We start from the raw sequence: 19,902 nt of genomic DNA on the forward strand, positions 1-19,902 counted from the left end.
ATGTTCTCAGTCAGCTACATGCTATTTAAAAGAACACATTTTCCTCAGTGTGGTCAGGTCCTAAGAAACTACCTTTTCAGTGACTGTTCTAGTGAATTAGGGATTGCTTTGTTTCTTAAACTGAGTTTAAGTGCTCCAGGCAATACAAGACTATAAAAATATAGACTAAAAAAGAGGCCCCTGGGTATTGATATGAAAACTAGTTACTGAAAGGTATCTCTTTAAATTTACGGCACCATTTAGCTGTGACTTGCTTTAGAAAATGCACAATGTTATTTAATTACCTACAAAGGTAAAGATTTTCTTTCAAATGTGTCTTGAGTTGTATTTATTATGCAGTACTAAAAGTTCAGTGAAAGTTACAACTTTTACTGAAGATGTAAAAGTGAGATTCTCAGGTGAAGAATCCAAAAGCTTGGTATCATGAGGTAAGTGGCTGTCAGCTGCTGATCGAGCATGAAAAACTAGTGCCAATTAAATCTTAAAAGGAGAAATACTTTAGCAGTGGGTTGTAAAATCCAAGCAGAGACCGTAGACAGTTCAGTTAGACTAGTGAAAGATTAGAGCAGATAATCTCTGACAAGTCATCAGAGGCAGCTGGAAAGGTAGGTATCTTTAGAAATATATGTAAGTTGCCAAAACAATGGGGAAGTATTAGTCATAGACCTTGGGCTGAGAAAGAACTGCTAGAGCCTAAAATGACAGATGCCTTATAGTGTAGTGTTAAAAGTTCACTAAGTTTCCCTAAGTTAAAGAGTTAATAGTATTTCGGTAAAGGATTTGGGTATTTAAAATAGTACCAAATTCTTCCGTTCCTTTTTTTTTTTAAACTCTTTATACTGTAATACTCACACTCCCAACATATTTGTCTTTGCAAGTTAATACTTCCATTCATCCGGTGGAAATACAATGTCAGCCAGTATTATTTATACTACATTATACCTATAGTCCATACACATGGGCTCTACCAGGAAATATTTCCAAGATTACATTAACCATAACCTTACTTCAATTCTGACAGAGCAAAATTCTGGTTTCTCATTAAAGTGAATTATGTATAGTTTTCTTCTAATCCTTAAATCCCAAAGGTTTATTTATCTCCCGCCATGTGCCACAGTGAATTTGAGGTGAGTTACTAATTAACCTAGACAGTTATACTTAAAACTCTATAAAGGAGATATTCAAATAATAAAGTTTACGAACGAAAATGATTACCCAACAAATTATTTTATTCTGTAATAAAATATAATGTGCCCTTTGGGAGAAAGATGACAAAAAAATTTATATATTCCATGAAGTGTACAGGAAAGCATATGGTCGATTCTTCCAACTGTGTAGATGATGTCACTCTAACCACAATCAGGCTATTACATAGTAAGACTAGAGAAAGTCTTCCTTTAATTATAATTAAAACACCTGTGAATTTTATCATGAGCAGAAGAAATGTTTCTTCAATGACCTAAATCATCTATGTCTAACATCACCTAATAGAACAAGGTCTCATTTCATTTATTATGATGAATGAGTGCCACCTAGCGGATGTCACCTCTTGCAAACCTCTATCTGCACGGGACTACCTAGTGTTTACTGCTCTCTGGGATGTCAACTTCCACTCAAAGTTTCTTTAGAAATTAAAAAAGAGAAGCAAGAAATTTTTGCTTAATATTTCTTGTCTATGTATTGTTTATGTATTAGGCTTTTTAAATTTAGACTGAGATATCACATACTCAAGTAACAAGATGGTATAAATTTAAAAATGAAGATAACCATTAAAAATAAAACTACTGTCACTATTTCTTTAAATCGTAAATTTAAAAGCACTATTTTTGAAAGGTAGAAAAGTAAATATTCGACCTCACATACAGACTGCAGTTCAATATGCTTCATGTACAAACATGCAGTTTCAATTATTTATACACAGTGTTATTTAAAGAAAAGCAAAACACACAACCACAGCATTTCAATCAAGGAGCTTAGGAAAATCCCAAATGCTTTCATGGTTCTTCAGTTACCATTCAAATAATATATCTTTTAAACCAAAGTCAAAGTAAAAAAAATAAGTTCAGTAAGCAGATTAAACTATACATATTCAAAACACCACTCTGTCTTCCTGTGTTCTTTCCCACCAAAGTGTGCTGTTTAAAGTTCCACAACTGTTATCTTCTTCCTCTTGTTCTTTAGTGAGTTCTACAAAAACCTAATGAAAGTAAATAAGTGAATATAGTATTCTGTATTGCAATGATCTCGAAAAATTTTTAATTACATCAGACACAGTGTAAGGCTACATCTAAGTACATTAACCATTCAAGTATTAAGAGATATACTGGCATTAATATTATTTAAACAGATCCTTTAAATCACATACAAAGATGGATGTTATAAGGACTAAGATTGTTTTCTGATTAATATATGTTATAAGGACTAAGATTGTTTTCTGATTAATATATGTTAAGTAGCACTGTCCTAAAAAATAATTTATAAATATTTAAGCAATGTAACTTCAGATATATTATTCAACAACCTTCATTTTCTTTACTAAATAAACAATAATGAACTTTTCCAAACAAATAGATGGAAAGTCTAAAGGTTTTTAAAAATTATACAAAATTTAGGTGTACTGTACAGCAATCTGTCTCTGATTCACAAACACCCTCGCTCTCCAATATAAATCTAAACAACTGAGGGTGCCTGGTTGGCTCAGTTAGTCAAGCTTCCAACTCTTGGTTTCAGCTCAGGTCATGATTCAGCTCAGTGTCAAGAGATTGAGCCCAGCATGGGGCCCCGAGCTCAGTGGGAAGTCTACTTCCCTCTCCATCTTGTTCTGCACCTCCCCTAACCCGGACACATTCTGTCTCTCTCTCTCTCTCTCAAATAAATAAATCTTTAAAAATAAATAATTAAGTCTAAACAATTAGATATCAGACATTTTCTTCTATAAAAGAATTTTTAAAAATTGAACTTTATAGTACCTGTTCCAACGTTGCTTGAGAAAAACTATATTCTTCAATGGCAAAAGTATGTTTAGCTATTAAAATATGAAAACAATATTTTACTTATTAGTATTTATAAAGAATAAAAATGGCAGTAACTACTAAATAGCTAACAATCTGTTAAAAAAAAAAAAAAACTTCTGTAATCAGTCATTTAAATTTGAAGCTGCCAAAACATGTTACTTTCCTCTATCCTGGTCCCCTTATCTCCCTCAGGATCACCACTCTTCTGCAGCCGAGACACCACACCAGCAATGTTACTTGCCTCACCTCGTCTTTGCGGAGCATCTCCTGTTTACCCTCCTCTGTCTTCCTTACTATGCCTTTTCTCATAACTTCTTTGGCTTCCTACTCTATGTCCCATTGCCCAATTTCCAATACAGCCTGGTCTGAATTTCTTGCACTAGATTCTGGATATAATTTCTATGTCCATATGCTTTTTTTGTATTTATTTTAGATCCTTTAACAATCTAATCTAACACCAAATTTTCTGCCTTTTTATTTATTCCTGTAGTGAAATTCTCCTCAAGCAGCATTAGGTTGTTTCATAGTTTATAAATTCCATAAAACAGCTTGTATATGAATATCTGTTCCATACAGGAGCTTACCTCTCTCCACTTGCTACCAGGTATCTTTATCCTGTCAGCCATTTATTTTAAAAAATGCCAAGTTTCAATAAGCTGCTTTAAGCTTTTAGGAATGTCTACATTCCTAACCCATGAATTCTCCTCTCCTCTCTTCTGCTGCCACTGAAATCTTGCCACCATCACTACTTCTAGGGCCTGATACAAAGTGAGGATTCTGGAAACTCAATGTTCTCACTTCTGGTATGAACCACGAGTGCTAAATAAACTGAACTTTCTCAATAGATGCAATGTGAAAAACCATGGTGATGTCTACTAAAATAGTAAAAGGTTTACACTACAATATAGCTCACCTACCAAACCTCTACAATGTTAGTATTTACCTCTATCTTACGTTAAATTAATAAAAGGTTATCTTTTTACTTATAATAGTTCCCACAAAAAAGTCTCAATTTCTAAACTTAAAAAAAAATCTTTTATAAATTGAAAGCTACCTAACGATGTTTGTCAAATCTTACCTTCTTCAAGCTTAGAAAAAGACTGTGAAAGGGATGGAACATCTTCCTTAGGAATCTTATAAGCCAAAATAGAAGAAAAACTGGAAACAGATAAAATATTAAAAAAATTAAAAAATGACTAGTATGTTCTAAAGCTAAAGTTCAGACTTTTTAAAGTTCAAAATCATACTCCAACAACTTATTTTGATACATATTTACAAAAAAATTGTTTTGTCTTAAAATATTTCCATGTAAAACAACTCTCAATACCACTGATACGTGAACTTTAAAAAAGTTTAAATACTATTGAATATTACAAGATCTACATTAAGTCAGATATAAAACTCCAGTCATTGGGCCATATTAGTCCGACACTGGTAATATTAACAGACTTTTTTTCTAACCCCTAATAGCCAAATTTTATTATTATTCCTCTACAAAAAAATATTAATAAGTTTTTAAAATCTTTACCTCTCCTGACGGATTGCATTTGGGAAAATATACTGAATTTCTCTTTGAAGACGGTCTACTTCTAGGTTTTCTATCCAGTCCTTTAACTTTATTTCCAAAAAGTAGCCTTTTCCAAATTTACTCTTCAGATGTTGGACGGTCCCGATACATCTGTAGTGATTTTTAAAAGAAAGCTCAGACATAAAATGACTTGACAGTTTCAAAGAATGATTTTTCAAAGGATGATTTAAATTAAATGTTTGATGGAATACTTTTAAATGTATAGAGAAGTTGCAAATATAATACACAGAGTGTCCATATACCCCTCACCCAGTTTCAGTTTCCATTATATTGTATTATATTGCCGTGGCACATTTGTCAAAATTAAGAAACCAACACTAGTATATTACTATTAACTTTATATTTGACTTTATTGGGATTTCACCAGTTTTTCCACTAATGTCCTTTCTCTGTTCCAGGATCTGTCCAGGATACACACTGCACATAACTGTCATGTCTCTGTAGTCTCCACTGGTCTGTGACAGTTTCTTACTCTTTCCTTCTTTCCTGCCTTTGACAATTTTAGGAACTGGGCAAGTGTTTTGGTAGAAGGTCTCTCAATTTGGAGTAGTCTGACAGTTTTCCCATAAGTAGACTGGGATAAAGGGTTTTGGAGAAAATGCCACAAAGATTAAGTACCTTTCCTATCACATGCTATCAGGGCTACATGATATCCACATGACATTGCTCTGCTGTGATGTTACTATCACCTTCTTTCCACACACTAAGAAGAGACTGGCTAAATTCAGACTCAAACCTAGGAGGTGGCAGATTACCCTCTCCTCTTAGAGGGAGCAGTATTTATATAACCTGTTGGGAGTCTTTCTGTAAGGAAAATTTGTTCTCCTCCTATGTTTATTTTATTTATTCAGCCACTTATTTATAGGAGTATGAACTTGAATTATGAATATACTTATTTTATACTTTGGATTACAACCCAATACAATGCTTAATAATTTTTTAAAATAACAAATATCATGAATGGAAAACATTCCAAATTGTTGAATTACTAAGCCAATTACAAAGTAGCTAGCCATTTTTTAGAAATTAACATATTTCCAAGTAATTCTACAGAAAGCTAATAGTTTCAGAAACTCAAGTAAGGGGCTCTCCTGTGTGGCTCAGTTAAGCGGCTGCCTTTGGCTCAGGTCATGATCCCAGGGTCCTGGGATCAAGTCCTGCATTGGGCTCTCTGATCAGCCAAGGAGTCTGTTTGTCCGTCTGCCCCTCCCCTCTGCTTGTGCTCTCTAACACTTGCTCTCTTTCTCTCTAATCAATAAAAAAATAAAATCAAAAACTCAAGTAAGGGTATCTTTTTTAACATTTAAATTTATAATTTTAAGTTTTTGAAATGATTATTCAAAATCCACTGTCACCCTACCCACCCATCCAAACAGCAAAGCGTTCAGACATTTACCTTAACTGCCCAGATACCATGATAGCCACTCGGTCACAAACAGCCTCTGCTTCCTCCATATAATGAGTGGTCAGAATAGCAGCCCGTTTTTTGTTTTTAAATGCAGTTCGAATTGCTCGCCTATAAAACATAAGTAAAATAAACAGAGTAAAGCATCTGAATCTTAATGAAAATCCAAGTATTTGACTAGTTAGTTTAATTAAAATTTATCAAATTTCAATTGCTATAGTTATTGTATACTGCCCAATTATGAGTCTTCTAACTTATTTTTCCTTATTTTTGAAAGTTTATCAAACAGAAATTCCATGATTTCAAATGTTTCTATGCATTAAAAAATAAATTATAAAATTTTATGCTTTCTCATGTTGTAACTAAAATAGCCATGAAATCATAGGGAAAACTTAATATACTTTTGTACCAAACTCCGCATGTTATAGACATGGAAATGTAGGCTCAAAGAGTTTATCAACTAACCGGCTACCTCCATGAATTCCTAGGCAGTCCAACATAAACTCAAGCTAATGTTAGTATAAGAATTATAATTTATATGTTAAATGACTAGGAAAAAATCTTTTAAAAGCTATTCAGACAGGAATACTCTGTATTTTAATAATTACCCAAATATTTATTTTTATTCTGGAATAAATGAAGTATTAATATTTCATGAAAGTATGAAGTATGATAAGTTTAAAAGTTTATTGGGTGGCTCAGTTGATTAAGTGTCTGCCTCTAGCTCCGGTAATGATTCTGGGGTCCTGGGATTGAGCCCCATGTATGGCTCCCTGCTCCTCCCTCTCCCTCTCCCTCTGACTCTCCCCCATCTGTTGCCTGTGCTCTCTCAAATAAACAAATAAAATCTTAAAAATAAATTAAAAATTAAAATAATTAAATAAATAAAATAAAAGCTTATGGGATTCTCCAGAAATAAAAATATTTAATTTTTAATTACTATTTTGTCATTTGTGTAAGATTTTAAATCAATATGTAAATATAGCTAATATAAAAACAAATAGTTTATTAGTTATAATAAAACAAACTATTCTTAAATATGATATACCATAACATGTCTCAAGTGTCTTAAATGTCATACTCACCACATGTGCTGTTTGGCTTTAGGATCCATACCTGTAGATGGTTCATCTAGGAGGGTAATGTGAGGATTCCCCAACATACTCAGGGCAAAACATAACTAGATAAAAAGAAAACAGGGGGAGAGGACTAATAAGGCTTCACATAAGAAATTTTATCAAGACAGTATCAGGCTCTAAACTATGAATAAGACCCACATTTATCTGTTGTTTAATAAAAGTACCTTTCGTTTGATTCCTGCAGGTAGTTTCTTGATAGTTTTCTGAAGATGTTCTTTTAAATCAAGTGCACTTGTTATCCTGCAAAACAGGAAACACAAAGGGATTGTATTATTATCACTGTTTGTGATCATTGACAATCTTTTTTCTAGAACACTCAGTTGAAGCTTATATATAATTAGACCTCTGATTTATATAATTTTAAATTGCTATCTTGATAAAAAGGTTCACTTTATGTTTGACATTTATAGGTATGTTCATTCTGTAATTATAAATAGAAAAATTACATTTTTATAACTATCATAATTCTGTAAAGAATATATGAAAAAGTAATGACCATTTTCTATGAAAAGTATGATCCACAAAAAATGCTTTTAAAAATTAAACTTTTAAAATGTGAAATGTAAACCTTTTTTCAGGTAATAAAAAGTTTCCAATTTTACCGATTTATGACTTCTTTCATGTCACTTGCATTCATTCCTTTCACAGCTCCATATATTTCAAAATGTTCCCTCAATGTAATATCTGGCCACAGCGGGTTTATCTGAGGACAGTATCCCATATATTTAATGGAATCATCATCTTCACCTGGGTCTGAAGAATAATCTCCAAGAAATACCTATAAAAATACAAACCAATTTTATTTTATTTTCATTTTTTTTAAAGATTTTATTTATTCATGATAGAGAGAGAGAGGCAGAGACACAGGCAGAAGGAGAAGCAGGCTGCATGCCGGGAGCCCGATGCGGAACTCGATCCCGCGACTCCAGGATCGCGCCCTGGGCCAAAGGCAGGCGCCAAGCCGCTGAGCCACCCAGGGATCCCCCAAACCAATTTTAAATAACTTTTGGCTTAATTTATATTGTGAAGAAAGTGGTAAGTCAACTAATTAATTCTCCTTCTTAGAACCAGGAGAATAGTAAGTCAAGTTTTTAATTCTTTTGATGAAGAAAGAACATACACAGCTAAGTCAGAGTTCAGTGACACCATCAGGAATGCAGGTTGATTGAAAAGGCAAACTCTGATTTTAACTAGGATGATCGAGGGACCTCACTGGAAGGTGATATTTTTGCAATGGAGGTAAAGCACATTTAATCATTTGGCTTTCTACAAGGTAAGGAATACCCCAAAAAAGGAAAAGTTAAGGTAAAAACCCAAAGAGAAGAGAGTGCCTGGAATTTCCCAGAAACTGAACGGGCCAGTAAGAAAGAGAGAGAAGAGCATAAGTCAGAGCTGTTTCGTGAAATTTCCGCAAAGTGGTGAGATGCTTAGAATCAAAGGCTGATGACTGGTAGGGTCTATATTAGCTCCTCCATCTCCTGAAGACAATAAGATTGTCTCCCACAGATGAGGTTGGCAACAGATCTGTCCACCAAAACCTGGCAGGCCAGAAAGGAGCAGAAGGAAATATTCAACATGCTGAAAAATATGTAGCCAGGAATTCTTTATCCAGCAAGGCAGTCATTCAGAATAGAAGGAGAGAAAGCTTCCCAGACAGGGCACCCATGTGGCTCAGTCGGAAGAGCATCCAACTCTTGCTTTCACCTCAGGTCATGATCTTAGGGTTGTGGGATGGAGCCCCACGTTGGGCTCCACATGCAGTGGAGATTCTGACTGGTGGTTCTCTTCCTCTACCTTTCCCCATTTCTTAAAAAAAAAAAAAAAAATCAAACAATCTTTAAAAAAAAAAAAAAGAGTTTCCCAGACAAACAAAACTACTTTTATTAGTTTGGGACCACTAAACTAGCCCTGCAAGAAATTTTAAGGGGCACTCTTTGAGTGGAGGAAAAAGAAAAGACCAAAAGCAACAAAGATTAGAAAGAGCCAGAAACATCACCAGAAACACTAACTCTACAGGTAACACAATGGCACTAAATTCCTATCTTTCAATAATCATTCTGAATATAGACTCAATGCTCCAATCAAAAGACATATGGTATCAGAATGGATTAAAAGAAAGATCCATTTATATGCTGCCTAGAAGAAACTCATTTTAGACCTAAAGCCAGAGTAGCCATACTTCCATCAGACAACTAGATTTTAAAACAAAGACTGTAAAAAGAGATGAAGAAGGGCATTATGTCACAATTAAGGGGTCTATCCATCAAGAAGATCTAACAATTGTAAATGTTTATGCCCTCAACTTGGGAGCACCCAAATATACAAATCAATAATAAACGTAAGAAAACTCATTGATAATAACACAATAACAGTAGTAGAAGACTATAATACCCCACATACAGCAATGGACAGATCATCTAAGCAAAAAATCAATAAGGAAAAACAATGGCTTCCAATGACACTGGACCAGATAGACTTAACAAATATATTTGGGACATTTCATCCTAAAGCAGCAGAATACACATCCTTGTCGAGTGCATATGGAATATTCTCCAGAACAGATCACACACTGGGTCACAAATTAACCCTCAACAAGTACAAAAAGACTTAGATCATACCATGCGTATTTTCAGACCACAATGCTATGAAACTTGAACTACAAGAAAGAAATTTGGAAAGACCACAAATACAAATACATGGAGGTTAAAGAACATCCTACTAAAGAATGAATGGGTTAACCAGGAAATTAAAGAAGAAATTAAAAAAATACATGGAAGCAAATGAAAATGAAAACATGACAGTCCAAAACCTTTGGGATGTAACAAAGGCAGTCCTAAGAGTGAAATATATTGCAAATATACTGTCTACCTTAAGAAGCAAGAAAAATCTCAAATATACAACCTAACCTTACACCTAAAAGAGCTAGAAAGAGAAGAGCAAATAAAGCCTAAAGCCAACAGAAGAAGGTAATAATAAAGATTAGAGCATCAACAAACAATATAAAAACAAAAAAACCTGATAGAACAGATTAACAAAACTAAGAACTGGTTCTTTGAAAGAATTAATAAAATTGATAAAACTCTAGCCAAACTTACCAAAAAGAAAAGAGAAAGAACCCAAATAGATAAAATCACAAATGAAAGAGGAGAGATCACAGCCAACACCACAGCAATACAATTATAAGAGAAAACTATGAAAAATTATATGCTAACAAACTGGGCAACCTGGAAGAAATGGACAAATTCCTAGAAAACTACAAACTACCAAAACCAAAAGTGAAGCAAGAAGAAATACAAAATCTGAACGGACCCAAAACAAGCAATGAAAATTGAAGCAGTAATCAAAAATCTCACAACAAAGTCCAGAGCCAGATGAATTCTACCAGACATTTAATGAAGAGTTAATACCTATTCTCTTCAAACTATTCCAAAAACTAGAAAGGAAGGAAAACTTCTAAACTCATTCTATGGAGCCAGCACTACCTTAATTCCAGCATTATCAACAACAGCCAAACCATGGAGAGAGCCCAAATGTCCATGAATGATGAATGGATAAAATGGCATATATACACAAGGAAACAATACTCAGCCATCAAAAAGAATGAAATCTAGCCATTTGCAATGATGTAGATGGAGCTAGAGTATATTATGCTAAGTGAAATAAAGTCAGTTTGAGAAAGAAAAATACCATACAATCTTATTCATATGTGGAATTTAGGCAAGAAAACAGATGAACATATGGGAAGAGGGCAAAGAAAAAAAGGAGACAGGGAAACATGCAATAAGTGACTCTTAATGACAGGAAACAAACAGGTTTGATGGAGGGAAGGGGAGAAGGGATGGGCTAGATGGGTAGTAACTAATGAGGAGGGCATTTGCTGTGATAAGCACCGAGTGTTGTAAGTAATGTATCACTGAATTCTACTCCAGAAACCAAAATTGCACAGTATGTTAACAAAGTTAAATATAAGAAAAATAAAATAAAATTGTCTTCCATTAAATGGGGAGACAAATCACCATGCATGTAATAATTTTAAAAGAAGAAAGAAATACTGTATATGTATGCATCTGCATGTGTGAAAATTTTATTGTGTATTTTATTTTCAAAGATAACCAAAAAGATAATTTGATCAAGCTGCACTAAGATAATTAACACTAAAAACATAGAATCCTAATCTATCATTATGAAATTTATTTTAATTAAAAATGTAAATCATAGTCAGCATCTCCCTCCCACACCCTTATAGATCATACCTGGCCTGAAGTTGGTTCAATATCACCAACTAGAATATTGATAATTGTGCTTTTGCCTGCACCATTTGGACCCAGTAGCCCCAAGATCTCTCCTAAAGGAATTGAAGAAAAATTATCATATGTAAATCAAACTAAAAGTGGAAATCACTCTTCTGGAAAAATTATTTAAGAAAAAACAAATACCACCTTTTTTCACACAGAAAGAGACATATTTAGTTGCCACTTTCTTTACTTTTCTTGTAAGAAGAAAATCTTTCTTGTCCTCATATTCTTTATGCAAATTGCTGACCATGATGGCTGGTTTCTAATAAGGGAAATAAGATTTAAAAAGAGAATAATAAATCAGATATACCTATCATGAAATGACAGGCTACTCACAATTCATGTCCATATATCATAAGAACTATATTCACTAATAAGTAGTATATAAATAAATACCCATTTATGACTCAAATGGCTTATTCAAACGTAAGTAGACAAATATATTTTTTCAAAGAAAAGACTTTTTTCATATTGATTCACATGAAAAGTATTTTTCAGATTAATTCCTATACATGAGGAAGTGATCATTGCACGTTGAATAAGACTTGGCAGTAAAGACTAAATTACCTCCTCACAACATTGGCAACTCATTAGCTCTTTGACCTTCAGTCTTTCAGCTTTGACATCTTCATCTTCATCCTCATGGTTTGGTGGTTCTGGATGCTTCCTATTTTTGGACTTTGTTGAAAGAGTTCTAAATATATATACATAATAGATTTTCAAATAATCAACAGAGTAAAAAAAATTCAAGCACTCCGGGAGAAAAGACTGAAAATATACAACAATCTGGGATCTGTGGTTATTTCTGAAAGGTGGAGTTACAGAGCTACTTTTCATTCACAGATACCATTTGGATGATGCTATCAAAATTCACTCATTTCTTCAACAATATTATTTATGACCAGTATGTGTCATGCACTGTTTTATACAAACATAAAAAGATTTAAAAATGCATGTACCCATCCTTCACAGAATTTACAGTCTGGGTATAAATGACATTGCCCAGGGCAGAGTGGATGTAGAGAGTTGAACTCAGAACTCACAGGAACACTAGAAAGGTAGGCTGAGAAAAAAGTGTTTGTAAAGGAAATCCTAAAGAGTAAGAGAGGTGATGAGTTATAAAATAGGAGTTGACATTATGGACAACAAAGGAACAAGAGAAAAGTATAAGGAGGAAGAAGTCAAAAACACTAAAGTAGCAGATGAATTGAATAAGTAGAGCCTATTTGAAGAGATACACAGGAAATCATTAGTCACCTTACTGAAAATAGAATCAACAGAGAAGCAGCACAGAAACCAGAGAGCAGGGAGTTAAGTAGTGCGAGGTGAGGAAATGGAAGTGGAAGCTTCTTGGCTATGAAAGGAAAGACACGTGAAACAAAAGAGCTAGAAAGAGTCACGTTTAAATGAGATTCAGAAGTTCTGATTTCTATTAATTTGTTTTATATGAGAAAGGTGACTCCTTCCTCAAAGAAAAATAACTTCTTTAGATCCAGAAAGCAAAGATATAGAAAGAGAAAATAAAATTGACAAAGCAATGTCCTTAAGTAGACAGAATATATGAAGACATGGATAAACTGGAGGGGTGCCTCTCTCCCTCTGGGACTAGAAAAAAAGCAAAAATGATGAAAGAGGTAGATAAGTGTGTAAAACTTTCTAATTAAGTGCTTCTGTTTTCAGAGACAGCAAGTTCATCTACTGAGAAGTAGAAAACAAGATGAGGTGAACTGGAAAATTTGAGGAATATAAAGAAGGTTTGGGATAACTATCAAAGAGATAGGAAGAAAATGGGATAACAGGTGTTAAAACAAAGCTGAGTTTACATGGGATAAATACATGATATTAGCAAACTGTACTTTTATATTAATTTTCTCTAGCCTATAATTAGACTTACCAAAAATTATGATTTTTAGCAGACAAGTGAAAGGGATATAGAAGTTGAATATAGGGTGCTGAAAGAGGGTGAAAGTAATGAATTACGTGAGTGAAGCTGAATAGAGAAAAGGTGAAAACAGTGATTAGTGGATGCATTTTAAAACAGAAAAAACTCAGGGGTGGAAACCACAGTAGAAAAGGCTACTAAGACTAATAAAATAAGAAAGCTGGAAAGATGATGTATTACTAGTAGCATGGGACACAGATGAAGTGAAAAGCAGTAAAGGCAGGGTTCTGATCCAAATCAACACGTGAGACGCAAAGGACTCAGTCATGAGTGCAGAGAAAATCAGAAACTGAGGAGCAGGATGCTAGAAAGGTTATCTCCCCCTTGGACACTGACTCTCTCCCAAGCAGGAGTAAGAACAAAGAGAAAAAAGAAGGAGAGCCAGATGCTAAGCCCTCAGTCGACATGGGGAGTACTCAGTGGTTAATAAATACATTCCATGGCAGCATTATCCATAATGACCAAAAAGCAGAAACAACTCAAATGTCCATCAACTGATGATTAGATAAGTCAGGTGTGGTATTTCCATACAATGCAGTATTACTAAGAAAAGAAAAAACTAATGAAATACTGCTACATGCTACAACATGGATGAACCTTCAAAACATTATGGTAAGTAAAAGAAGCCAGACACAAAAAGACTGACTATATATTATATAATTCCACTTATATAAATGTTCAGAATTGGCAGATCTATACAGCAGCTAGATTAGTAGATTAGTGGTTATACAGGACCAGGGGCATGTGCAAGGAGGGCCACTGATGACTGTAGGCTTTTTTTACTGAGTTAAGGAAATTACCCAAAACTAGATTATGTACTTTGTAAATATACTAAAAAACATTAAAACTTTTTAAAAAATTAACTGACCTGAAAAAAGGATCCTTTCTTATTGACCTGCCTCCATATTTTTTTTCATAGTACTGTAAGAGGAAAATCCAGAGTACACACTGCAGGTAAGGCTACAAGAAGAACACATAAGAGCTCATGACTGAATGTTTTTCTCGCCCTCTATCAATAGAATAAAGACTACATACACCAGGTTCCTTACCATCACCAAAATAATTAATCACTATTTTCTTCACACATCATATGAGCTAAAAATTTCAATGCAAGCCAAGATAGATTTTTAATAAAATAATCCTTCATTTATTTTTCTACCTCTGTAAAAGTTGATTGGTTGTCAGTTTCATATAATATAATTAAAGGAAAAAAAGTTGTTTTAGTTTCTGAGGAAGCGAGAATTATAATTAAATAGAATTAATAACATAAGAGAGCCAAGTATATTAAACTGGACATACTCAATAAATATACTAACACCAAAATGTATACTGGCTGGCACTAACACACTTGACTTTCTGAAGCATCTTCATTCTTATGCAACATGATAAAAAGTAAAAAGAGAGTTAAAATGACACAACCAAACTGCTCGTAAGGGAACACGCTAGCATCAATATTTTTGTTCTTACCGATATAACAGCCACCAAAAGCCTATCCCATGGATTATAGGTGTCCTCATTTTTTCGAATATTCTTCCAAGAAGTCTAAGACAAAAATTTTTGAAAATTGACATGTTGCTGTGATTAAGATGATATAATGGTATTTGGTCTTAGACCCAATTCCCAGGACACTTCTTCTAACACCCTTGGAATTTCCTGAGTGACAGAGGTGACAGGAGCTTCTTTTGTTATTTAAAATAAGTCCTAATCAACCAAAGTTGAGTTAATGCTACTGAGGACTCCTGGAGGATGGTGGTGCTGGTTGCCAGGGGAACCAACCAAGTGATTAGAAGGTGGAAACTTGCAGCCTCATTCACTGATCAAAAGGGGAGAGAGACTTGAAGACTGATTATCTCACTGTGCCTCAGTAATGAAATCTCCATAAAATCCTCCAAAAATACAAGGTTAGAAGAATTTAGATGGTGAATGCATCCACATGCTGGGGAGGTGGCATGTTCGAAACTTCATGCAGACAAGAGTTCCAGTACTTGGGACACTTCTGGAGTTGGCTTTCCGTAGCTCTTAACCTACTTATTTGCATATCCACTACAATAAACTGGTAAAAATACATAAAGTATTTCCCTAAATTCTATAAGCCATTATAACAAATTACTGAACCTGTGTAGGGGTCACAGGAAGCATGGATTTGTAGCCACATCGGATACAAGCATGTGCTACCTGCAGACCCACACTTGGATCTGGCATCTGAAATGCAGGAGGCAATCTTGTGGGAATGTGCACTTAACCCTGAATGTAGCCCTGAGTTTACATTAACTCCAGCTAGTTCAATGTCAAAATTGCTTTATGTGAGGGAAAATCCCACACATTTGGTGTCAGATGTGTTATGAGTAGTAGTTTTCTTAAAGCTACAATGTGTAGGAATATTTATATTAAAATGCATTTTATTCAGCAAACATGCATTCTCTATACAGAAGTTAGCTTTTAATATTTTAATATTAATAGGTATGATTTCTACTTAGATTAAAATCTTCCCCATGCCAAGATATTTCTATCTGGGGATGTATAAATTAAACATATTAAACTGAAGAATGAATAAAGTGGGGCAGGGAGGAAGCAAGGTGAGGCACAGAATTAAGTTAGCAATCATTCTAAATCAATAATTCAACATTTAATTGTTTTCTAATCAAATGCAAAATTTTTAATTATCCAAGCTTAATAAAACTAATGTTTTATTTTTCTTTAAAAAAGTCTCTTATACTTTATTTTCTCTCATCCCTTTATAGCACAATACATTATTTAATCCTTGAAAAACTCCCCCAAAACAAATACTGACTGAGGTCAGATCATACTTGGGATTTATATACAACCTTTTGGGAATCAAAGAACAGATAACAGACATACTTTTCCTCCTTTGAGACTTTACAGTTTAAAGACATGCTTGAAAATATTTCACAGTAATCTTAAACCGCTGTTTAACAACACTCAAATCAAGTAAATAGCAACTAAGCTGGTTTTTTTTTTTTTACTATATTCAGTACAAGAACTACAAATCAAAAAAGTTAGCCAGTATTTATGATTTCCAAATATTAAAACATGTAACAGACCTACCTTTATGAAACAAATCAGACAACCCAGAAGTGGATAGATTGGAATGACTATGGAAAAGGTATAATGAAGAACAGCAGTAACTGTGTATCCCATAAAAAATGTTATTTCAGTGATCGCAATGCAAGCCAATGCTGTCTAAAGAAAAAAAAAGAGAAAACAAGTGAAAAGGTGTTAGCAATTTCATACAAACTGACTTGTAAGTCTGTACCTTGGCTTTTATTATGTTTTCAATCCTCTAATGAAACATGGAACCAGAGATGATACTTAGCCGGGAGGTGCCAGGATCAGTTGTTTGCCACTGGCATCCTTGCCATAAAGTTCTTAGATGCCTTCAGTATCATCCCTTTCTGGAATGGATGATGCAGAAGACAAATATACACATAAAAAGATGCTGCCAGCTATCTACCTAAGTTCTGTACTTAGAAAAGATGCAATAACATTTTGAATATAATCTTGAAAGGGTTCATGACTTTCAAATAACCAACTATGAAAAAGCTGGAGTGAAATAATACAAAACATGACTTACCACAGAATAGATAAATGACCAAAACTCTTTGGTATTCAAAATTTTTTTAAAAGTGAAGGAAGTAACATAGGTAAACAGAATGACTGATGGAACATAACCAATAAGGCAAAAAACCTGTAAAACAAAAATGTGTATTTTATGTAAAAAAATGAGTAGCTAGTACTATACGATATAAAACACCAGTCATGTTAAAATACTAAGTAAGGAATGACTGTTATTCAAATTTTGTTGCTCAACTGCTCCAAAAACTGAACTTGTGGTTACTTGAGGAATTACCATGCACATTTTTCCTAAGTCAGTAAAACTCATACTTTTAACTAACTGTAACACAATCCTGATCAAGTAATTTACACTGAACACTATTGTAGTTCTTTTTATGTTAACCAAAATGCTATCTCTAATCATTTTATTATAAAAACAAGTATAATAGCAGGTTATAACTTTATCCGTTTCAATCAACTATTAGCTACCATTTCAATATACAGCATTCAATGCATTTGATAAATATTTAAGAAAAACATTTATTAATTTATAAGGCAGAAATTAATGCGTAAAGTCAGCATGATCTCTGGAAAATGACAGAATTACTTTCAGTAGCTCTATTTTCCTAGTTCTATTTTCCCTTTTTCTTTATATAAATCATTCACATGAAGGGTCTAGTATTAGTCATGTATGTGTGAACATGAATGTAAGCCATACTCTTCCTTAGTAGTTTAACCAATGTTTTAAATTATGGAATAAAAGAACTTCTTTATGAAATTATTTTCAAGCATAGGAACAAGGAAGACATTTTAAGATGGACTATTTAATTACTCTTGATTACACACATGTAGGCAGTCTACAGAAAAGACTACCTCAATTTCAAGGAATTATTTTATAATGATGGCTAGTTACTGTTTTTAAAAATCACTTACAGTAATAGGAACTGCATTATCAGTATCATATACAGTAATTAAAATAGATACTGGTTCTATTTTCTATAAAATAACTAATATCCAAATTACTCAACCAACACTTGTCAGGTTTATAAATACTTAATTTTTTAAAATGACATTTCATTTAAAAATAGCATAATACAAGTGATGTTAACTTACCACAGAAAGGAACTTTATAGCATAAAAATATAATCCATAATGAAATGCAAATAAGCTTCCTAGCATCAAAATAAGAACAAGAAAAAATAGGGGGATATCCACAATAGCTTGTCCAATCCAGTATGCAGATGGCAAAAGCCCTGAGAGTTTAAGCTGAGTATAAGCTTTGATCTACAAAACAAAAAGACGGAAGAGGGAAAATATAACTGTAAACATTGTACAAACAAAAAACTCTAGCAAAATACTGTAGAACTCTTAATTCTACATCAACAAAACAATACAGGTCACATTCCAGGTCTCCAGGTAATAAAAGCCTTCCTACAACTAAATATAAATTCCATATAGTCTTTAATTTGGCTCATTAGTCCTTTTTCAGAATCAGAATACAGTAAGGCAAAGAAACACTAAAATAAAGCAAAAGATGTCATGGAGGCATATAGCTGTTCAAACACAGCAACACTGTTGCTTTTAAAAATCTTTGAAAATAGATGGAAAGTTGTGCTTAAACATAAAGCACTCTCATTTTTAAAAATTAATCTTTTATGAAAACACTAATAAACTGCCAATGTCTTGTGGATTTACATAAGGCTTTCAGCTTAAGTGTGAAACTTTATACTGATAATTCATTTTAGTGTTTCATATACTCCTATATAGTACAAAGATGTAAGTTATTAATATAATTAATTAGCATTTTCATGTATACAAACAGTAAACTTGAATGATCTGAGTTTTCCTAACTTTCTCATCCTGTCATTGCTTAACTTGTTATTTGGGTTTTTTAAAAAGATTTTATTTGTTCATGAGAGACACAAAAAGAAAGGCAAAGACATAAACAGAAGGAAAAGCAAGCTTCCTGCAGGAAGCCCGATGCAGGACTCGATCCCAGGACCCCAGGATCACACCCTGAGCCAAAGGCAGATGCTCAACCACTGAGCCACCCAGGTACCCTCATTATTTAATTTGAAATTTTAAAAATCCTTTATAAATCTAAATACCTAACAATTCTACTCAGTTGACTTGTGGCATCTATAAAAATATATATTCCTAATTATTAAATGTATTTATTATATGAAAGAGTTAGCCATAGAGATAACAGAAGCATGAAATATAAAAATTAGTTAAGAAGAAGAGAAGTGATTTAAAAAATGGACTTTTGTGTTCAATGAATTATAAGAACAAAAATATAAACTCTAGTATAAGTATGAAAAAAGTCAAATAGAGTTACTTTGTATGATCTATGCTTTTGTCATTCATACAACGCTGATGGGAATGTAAAACAATATATCTACTCTGGAAAAGTTTGACATTCCTTATAAAACCAAACATGGAATCACTATATGACACAGCAATTGTACTCTTGGGCATTTATCCCAAAGAAATGAAAACTTGCATTCACACAAAAACCTATATGCAAATGTTCACAGCAGCTTTATTCATAACTGGAAACTGGAAACAAAAACTGGAAACAATCCAGATTCATATCATGGAATACCACCACCCAGCAATAAAAAAGAATGGACTACTGATACATATACAAACAAACTGAATGAATCTTCAGGGAATTATGACCAGTGAAATGTTGTGATTCCATATATACATTCTTAAAATATCAAAATTCCAGAAATGGAGAACATAATAGTGGTTGCCAGAGGTCTTGGAGGGGGTGGGTGTGTGGGCTTGAAAGTGCAATAGGAAGGATCTTTGTGGTGATGGCACTGTTCTGGATCTTGACTACCACTGCCAAGATCCTGGGATTTTACAGTTTTACAAGATGTTATTACTCTGGTGAAGTGAGTAGGGTACACAGGATCTCACCATATTATTTTCTATCCT

General features: G+C 33.6%; 1 protein-coding gene across 3 annotated transcripts in view; it reads right to left on the bottom strand.

Annotated features, from left to right (window-relative positions):
• Positions 1-1,211: 1,211 nt before the first annotated feature.
• Positions 1,212-19,902, bottom strand: part of ABCA5 (ATP binding cassette subfamily A member 5) — a 70,015-nt gene continuing 51,324 nt past the window's right edge. For all 3 annotated transcript variants that reach the window (XM_041725815.1, XM_041725816.1, XM_041725817.1), the window contains 16 exons: positions 18,070-18,240; positions 16,976-17,089; positions 16,450-16,584; positions 14,851-14,925; positions 14,252-14,343; positions 12,009-12,135; positions 11,586-11,703; positions 11,400-11,491; positions 7,749-7,924; positions 7,311-7,386; positions 7,093-7,187; positions 5,999-6,118; positions 4,543-4,692; positions 4,093-4,172; positions 2,970-3,025; positions 1,212-2,197 (listed from right to left, as the gene is read on the bottom strand). In XM_041725815.1, coding sequence (XP_041581749.1) covers positions 2,090-2,197; positions 2,970-3,025; positions 4,093-4,172; positions 4,543-4,692; positions 5,999-6,118; positions 7,093-7,187; positions 7,311-7,386; positions 7,749-7,924; positions 11,400-11,491; positions 11,586-11,703; positions 12,009-12,135; positions 14,252-14,343; positions 14,851-14,925; positions 16,450-16,584; positions 16,976-17,089; positions 18,070-18,240 — 1,785 coding nt within the window. In that variant the 3' untranslated portion in view covers positions 1,212-2,089. The remainder of the gene's footprint in view (positions 2,198-2,969; positions 3,026-4,092; positions 4,173-4,542; positions 4,693-5,998; positions 6,119-7,092; positions 7,188-7,310; positions 7,387-7,748; positions 7,925-11,399; positions 11,492-11,585; positions 11,704-12,008; positions 12,136-14,251; positions 14,344-14,850; positions 14,926-16,449; positions 16,585-16,975; positions 17,090-18,069; positions 18,241-19,902) is intronic.

The sequence above is a fragment of the Vulpes lagopus genome, chromosome 12 (genome assembly GCF_018345385.1).
Source record: "Vulpes lagopus strain Blue_001 chromosome 12, ASM1834538v1, whole genome shotgun sequence".
Taxonomy (NCBI): Eukaryota; Metazoa; Chordata; class Mammalia; order Carnivora; family Canidae; genus Vulpes; species Vulpes lagopus.